General features: G+C 40.3%; 1 protein-coding gene across 1 annotated transcript; it reads right to left on the bottom strand.

Moving 5' to 3' along the window:
- Positions 1-3,325: 3,325 nt before the first annotated feature.
- Positions 3,326-6,940, bottom strand: LOC149261715 (uncharacterized). The gene is made up of 2 exons (XM_089370674.1): positions 5,970-6,940; positions 3,326-5,801 (listed from the first exon to the last, which is right to left on the bottom strand). The coding sequence occupies exons 1-2, from the start codon at positions 6,938-6,940 to the stop codon at positions 3,326-3,328; spliced, it is 3,447 nt and encodes a 1,148-aa protein (XP_089226800.1).
- Positions 6,941-7,706: the final 766 nt, after the last annotated feature.

Below are 7,706 nucleotides of genomic sequence, written 5' to 3' on the forward strand. Positions count from 1 at the left end.
CATAATGAAATATCTTTACAAACATTAATGTATTTCAATTTCAGCATTACAATATACATTTCTCAAAATAAATGAATATCTGTGAACTATATCATATTTTAACCACACAACAAGAAAATGTTTAGTATAGCGTGCAATCTCTTCACCCAGATGTTTATAAATCTCCAAGAAGGTTGTCGGTTTCAGCGATGGTATCCAGACTTGGCGTCCATGGAGATTGCCAAGAGGAACCCTGGATTGAGGGAGGCAGCATTAGATTTTCCGTCACTATGTTGACGTTATTGGCCGAAAGAAATGAAGCGAGGTGGAGAAACAATCGTGGCTGTGGGGTGCACTGGCTACGAGTAAGCGCCAGGGCTGCAGGTGTTGGGATTCCCATATCCTCCGCTGCAATAATAAGTAGAATCTCCGAACCAGGCAGACGAACCATTCAAATCTTGGTATAACGAAGGGGGCATCGTCGATATCTCCTTCCATGAAGATGAGTGAAGCCAATGAATGTTTCAATCTCCCAAAACTGCAGGCGTCCTCATATCATGCCCTTGCACAAATCTTGGATGGCTATGCTCGATACTACCAAAATCCGTGACCCATAGAATCTGAACCGAAAATCTTGGATGGCTATGCTCGCTACTACCAGAATCCGTGACCCATAGAATCCGAACCGAATCAGAGCTTTCTGCTGAAGTTTATCAGTGACTTTCTGCTGAAGTTAAAGTGGCGGAAGCCTGGGCAGCGTCTTCAATTTTGAGCACATCTGAGCAATTCCGTTGCATCAACAACTCCTGCTTGCTCTCGCATCACTATTAAGTTCATTTCAAAAAAATTCAAAATTTTCTAGCGGGAGTGCTCAGTTTGAAATATTGAACGCGTGAGTGAAAGTGTACCTGCGTTAATTACGTCTGCACCAAAGGAGTCAGGGCGGTCTTGTCTCCAACCTGTATTAACTGCATAAGTACAACGAGCTTTTACCCTGCCGGAATAGGAAGGCGGTCGAGTCGCCGGGAATTACACATGGTGCATGTTATGGGCATGGTATGGTGGAGCTGCTATCGGGTGCATGCCCAGTCACATTAAATATCGCTTGCCATGTTCATGCCCATGCGAATGCAGAGATGCATTTCGGTTGACCAAATGTACTCTTAAGCGCCTTAAATACCCAATAGCATGGGATTTATTGGTTGCCGTTGCTACCCAGTTATGTTATATTTCCCTTAGTCCTGCGGAAGACCTTTCGAGGGATTCCATGGATTTTTAAAAGAATAGTTTAGCGTTAAAATTGGTATACTAAATTTTAAAAACATTGTTTATATTTCAAATTTAGTTTTTGGAAGAAGTGGTCAAATTTTCCGTGCATTATATATAGAGGGTTATTTAAATATATTTAAAAGTTAATTAAATTTAATAATAATTTTTTATATTAAATTACAAAAATTTTGATTAAATTTAAAATTATTTTTTTCTAATAGATTTTTTTTGTTGATTACAATTAGTTTGATTAGTTTAGTATTGAATAATTTAAGTTATAATGTTTAATTTTGAAAAACAATTATTTATTTTTCAATATTATTGAAAAAATATATTTAAAATATTTGATTAATCATAATTTTGAAGGTTTTATTGTAGTGTTTGCTCCACGTGGACAACTACTTCAAATATATTTTTGTCATAATTTTTAGATGTAGTTGACCATAAGTTACTACCCACCATAATTTAAGCAAAGTATTTGCATAAAAAATAAATAGAAACAAGATGGAAATAAATATATTGATGTTTTTTCAAGGTTTTACTATAATTAAATGGGAGTGTCTACCTAGGTGGAGGAATTGCGCACCAAAAGTGGTGGGGCAAAATAATTTCAATAAATCTTGTAGTAGCATTGTTTGAATCATGTTTTCTATGGTGGAAGTGGATTCAGCACCATCCAAAACTTTTAAAGCACCCAAAACCTTGAAGTGTGACAACTGTAACTTGGATTTACAAAAATCCCTACCAAAATTTTTCAAAATCTCGCTGGAATTTCCATGATTTTAAGAGAAAAAAAAAAAAAAAAAAAAAAAAACTAGTTAAACTAAGGCTATATATATATATATATATATATATATATATATGATTCTTTAACGAATTTAAAGAAATTAATTATTTAACAATGTTCAAGTTATGTAAAATTTTAATTATGTGATAGTTTTTAAAAACATATTGAGTAAATAATCTATTTTTATCTAAAATAAATAAAATGATCAAATAATGTTTATGAAAAAACACTATATTATTGATAAATAAAATTTTATAATAAAAATAATGATTAAAAAAATAAATTTTTAATAAAAATTTATGAAATTTAAAAAGGAAAAAAAAAAATTAATATAATTATTCATTGGGTTTCATTATATTCATTGAAATCCTTCCACAATAACATGGATCTCTTCTTTATGATATGCAAGATCGCAAACCAGAAAACACAAAAATCAAATGAAAATACAACTCAATTAACCTACTCGAGTCTTATCTGGCCATTGAAATGGAAAGCATAGAGAACTAGATGGGCCAGAGTGGTCATGTTAATGTTAAGATGACGAAAAATGTAAGTAATATATATTGTTGTGCACCGAGATACATAACGAAATATGTAAGTAATGTTTTTTTTTTTACTTTAACGGTTATAGATTTTATTTATGGCGGCAAACTGCCTGCCGCTAGCATTTACATTTCAGCTTGTCAGAAGGAGAGAATTCATAAACTGTTCTGTCAAAATAACGCTGAGACCAGGAAAAAACGCAACAGGCGATTCAATACAGAGGCATTGGATGTTTCGATAAAAGAAGAATCCGCATAGATGAAGGATCTGTCCGGCTATGATCGCAGTAACGGCCAAGGTCGACGGACTTCTTTGGACAAACACTGAACCAGCTAACAATGGAGAACCGAGCTTAAGTGAAACTTCGATTTCTTTGGAGGATATACAGATGGCATGAGGATCTTCATCGGACAAAATGCATTTCTTGAAACTACCGAACGAATGCCTCCTTTAGGGAATGATTAGCTTTGATGGAGTTCAGATATGAGGGGAAATCAGTGTTCGGTTGAGAGATCAGGGTAGGTTCTGGTCAAGATCTGAGATGGTTTTAGAGGAGATTTGAATCCGCAAGAGGAATTCTGACAGAAGAAAGGGATATTGATAAGAGGGTTGTCTGAGAGCGGCCTGAAATCAAGTCGATATAAAGATTTGAAATACCCTGAGGGAGGGACCCGAGAAGCAGAGGAGGGCAGAGCAGCGAAGTAACCATTGGAACAGAAAGTAGCAGCGGATCAAACAGCATGAACCTTATGGAATAGGACAGAAGGATTCCCTCGAATTGACCACCAGTGTTCTTCGGTTGCAGAGGGAGCCAAGATTGGCCTCCATATCTGCTTGAGAATTGAGCCCCCTTAAAATGTGATAGAAGGAGATTTTCCTGAACTTGGGCAGTAAGAGTTGAATTTTTTTGATGACAGTGGCTAAATGGACCTGATGAGGAGTCTTATGAGAGAACATTGCCTGGATGATGAGCCTAGAGTCTCCAAATACACAGAGAGAGAGGATGTTTCGATTAATCGCCAGGATCAGCCCTTGCCACAGTGCTAGAGCCTCTGCTCTATTGTTAGATTCTGTGCCCAGACCCCAATGGAATCGCAATTCTGTTGATCCTCCAGGTTTCAAAAGAACCCCACCGCTGCCTGCCGCCCCAGGGTTTCCTTTAGAAGCCCCATCGAAGAACAAACAGTATTCATCTAAGGTTGATCTCCACTTTATAAACTCCTGTTCCTCCAGTCTGATCTCCCAGTTGGCATGGATAGGAGCAGAAGGAGTGGATCTTTCGTTCAGATTCGGTACCAGTTCTTGGAGCCATTGCTCCTCTTCTTTGACCAACTTCATTTCATTCCTGGAAGTAGAATTGACTTCCACAGCCTCGCCTAGCAGAGCTTTGATTTTAGAAATTACCCGTGTAGGATTGCAGCTTTCTCCTCTGAAAATCCTATTATTTCTCTCCAACCACAGCTTCCAGACTATAAACTTAGGGATCCACATCCAGGTTATTTTGAGGAGACTTTTTTTTTTACGGCAAAAGGGAGGTAGAGTGACCCAGGTTCGGAATAGATTAGAGATGCTTTCAGGTAGAACAAAATTTGCATGGTCTAACCTCAGAACTCCCCTCCATACTACCTGAGCAAAAGGGCAAAGCAACAGCAGATGATTGACATTCTCTTCAGCAGCCAAACAAAGGGGGCATCTGGAGGGCCCTTCCATCCCTCTTCTTCTCAAATTATCTCTGGTGAGAATGCTATTGTGCGCAACAGTCCAACAGAAAAAGTCAATTTTGGGGAGAGAGGGGAAATCCCATATAAATTTCCATATAGCTGGGTTAGGAGGAGCATAAGGGACAGCCAGAATACTTTTGTAACCTTCGGCAGCTGTGTAAGAGCCTGAGAGGGAGCCCCAGCCTCTTTTGTCTTTAGAGGTGGCCTTTGAGGGAGACTTGCCTTGAAGCAGATCCAGCAGAAGTGAAGCTTCCCCCTGCAACATATGAGGAATCTCTCCCAAATTCCAACAATCCCAAAGCCTATCAGGATCTTTCTTCCAGGTGGAAATGTCCCACAAGGTGTGCAATTTGGAGGACTGAAGCCAAGCTCTGATATTTGCAAGCCCCTCCACTTGAATCAATGGTTGGTCTCCCAGAATTGAATCTTCCCAGATATTAATTTTTCTCCCATTACCAGGGATCCAGTAAAGATGCTTGCTGAACTGCTCCATAGCATGACTGTAGAGATTGAAGATCGGAGATCCTTTTATGGTTCTTGGAGGCTTATCCAGGCATCTCAAGCGCTGTCCTTGGTAGTATTTCTTCCAGATGACTCTTTTGCTCCAACTAGTTTTACCGGAAACTAAATTCCACAAGATCTTGGATCCCAAAGCAAGGTTTTGAACAGCCAAGTTGCGCAGATGGAGGCCGCCTTCCAGAAGTGGCTTCTTGATGATCTCCCAGTTCACTAAATGGATCCTTCTGTCATTGTTGTTCCCACCTTCCCATAGAAATCTTCTCAACAAACTGTCCATTTTGCTGAGAAAGGATTTGGGGGCGAGGAGAACTGAGTTTTGGTAAAGAGGCATACTTATAAGGACTGACTTCATCAGGATGACTTTCCCTGCATTATTCAGCCATGAGGCTCCCCAAGCTTGGATTCTGTTCTTTAACTTATCGAGCAGCGGCATCCAATGGGCAAGTTTGGGTTTGGTTTTGAAGATTGGGATCCCGAGATATTTAAAAGACTCCCAATTACGAATTCCATCCATTTCTAAAAGCCTTGCAATGTCAGACAGCTCCTTGATCGTGCAGTTCCAGCCATAGATTGAGCATTTCCGATAGTTAATTTTGCTTCCTGAGAGTGATTTGTAAATGTCCAGCTCCTTCTTGAAGGATCTGGCAGAGATTAGGCTGGCTCCTCCAAGCAGCAATGTATCATCTGCGAACTGTGCATGATTGATATCTTTCACCCTCTGAGTCGTTCTGAGGCCAGGCAGAATTTGAATCTTCTGATTGTGATCAAGCTGGAAACTGAGGACCGAGGCCTGAATAGCATAAAGGAGAGGAGACAAGGGACAACCTTGTCTGAGGCCTCTAGAGGCTTGGAAGAAGTCAGTTGAGCGGCCATTGACCAGTGGTGCGATCCATGGCGAGGCAATACAGGCATTCACCCAGTTTATGAAGGCGGATGAGAAACCTAGATTCTTCATTACATTGAACAAAAAATCGTGTCTTACCCTATCGAAAGCATTAGCCAGATCGAGCTTAATAACCATACCTTTCTCTTTTCTTTGGCAACTTGAATGGACAGCTTCTTGCACCAGCACAATGTTGTCCAAAATCTTTCTTCCTTTTATGAATCCGCCTTGATTTTCAGGGATGATGGCTGGCAAAATATTCTTTAACCTGTTGGCAATTATTTTGGAGACCAGCTTGTAGCTAGAGTTGCACAATGATATGGGCCTAAATCTGCTGAAGTCGGAAGCGCCTTTCTCCTTTGGGATCAAGGCTAGAAATGCCGAATTGATGCCACCGCCCAGCTTTGCACAATTCTGGGATTTTCTGACCATTCTCAATAAATCTTTTTTGATTGTCGACCAGCAGGCCAAGAAAAACCTGACAGTGAACCCATCAGGGCCTGGGGCTTTGTCAGGCTCCATAGAATCCAGAGTATGCTTAATTTCGTCCAAGCTGATCGGAGCAGTCAGCATGACATTGTCCGAATCCTTAACGCTATTGGGAATTAAATCCATCGGATAGGCCTGGGGATCTATAGGGTTTTCTTCAGGAGCCGAATAAAGATCTTTGAAGAAAGAATAAGCAGCTCTCTTAATGCCATCAAAATCCTTTATAACTGTGTTTTGGTATTGTATCTCAGAAACTGTTTTGAAGTGCTTTCTGGCTTCGGCTTGTTTGTGAAAGAAGCTGGTGTTCCTATCTCCGGACTTTAACCATAAATTTCTAGATTTCTGTCTCCAAAATTCTTCCTCCTCCCTGCTAGATTTGTGAACCTTTTTTTGCAACTCGACTTCTTTTTGAAGGAGATTTTGAGTTACAGGATTATTCTCCATTGTTGTTTGATGGGCAGCAAGGTTGTTGAGAGATTCTTTTCTTTTGGCAGTAGGTGTTTCCAATCTTTTTGCCCACTCCTTAAGACTTCTTTTTAAAACTCTAATTTTCTCTTCCCACACAAAGAAAGGGGAACCATGGACAGGCCTATTCCAGGCATCCGAGACTACATCTTGAAATCCTTCTTGCTGAATCCACAGAGGGCTGAACCTGAATGGAATGGGGCCTAAATTACCATCCAGTGAAAGCTCAAGGAGGATGGGCTTGTGATCAGAAATGAGATTTGGAAGAATTTTAGAAGTGGCCATTAGACCGCAAGTCAGGAAGGATGAATGGACAAGGAATCTGTCCAGGCGGGCAGCTATATGATTTGGGGCTAATCTTTTGTTGGACCAGGTGAATTTGCCTGAAGTAGGTTTTATATCCTCCAGGTCCCAGCCCAGCATAATATCTTCAACCCATTCTCTGGCAGGGTCCCTGACAATGGAGCCTCCCTTTTTCTCATCAAGAGCAAGGGTGACATTCAGATCCCCTGCAATGATAATATTTCCTGGGTTTTGTTCTTCAAGAAAAGAATGAAGCGAGTTCCAGCAAATTTTTTTTCCCCTGGCAAAACAAGAGCATATAGATTAAACATACTTACCTGTTGTCCAGAATCTTTGTGAAGTAGCTGAGTGAAAAGCCAATGGGGACTGCTTTTTTCTTGAATGAGATCATAAATGGCGCTGTTCCAGAAGGTGGCTATTCCACCAGAAGCACCTCTTGCACTAACCGCTCTTCCTTGACCTTTTTGCCAAAATACTTTACTGGATTGGAGGAGTAGGGGTTCCTCCAGCTTAGTCTCCTGGATGAGAAGGATTTCAGGCGAATATATTCTCACTATGTCTTTGACGGCTTCCTCTTTCAACCTGCTGCCTAATCCTCTACAGTTCCAGGAGACATATTTCATTATTTACTGATTTGGGGGATTGAGGCTCCTTTTGGAGCCCTGTTACTCTTGCGCCCAGATCTCGTATTCATCATTCCTTTGAGGGTTTTTTGAGAACCTTGGAGGACATCTAGGTAAGTTTTTTC

This window comes from Pinus tabuliformis, chromosome 6 (assembly GCF_031772625.1).
Source record: "Pinus tabuliformis cultivar Carrire ecotype Pingquan chromosome 6, CPIR1, whole genome shotgun sequence".
Lineage (NCBI taxonomy): Eukaryota > Viridiplantae > Streptophyta > Pinopsida > Pinales > Pinaceae > Pinus > Pinus tabuliformis.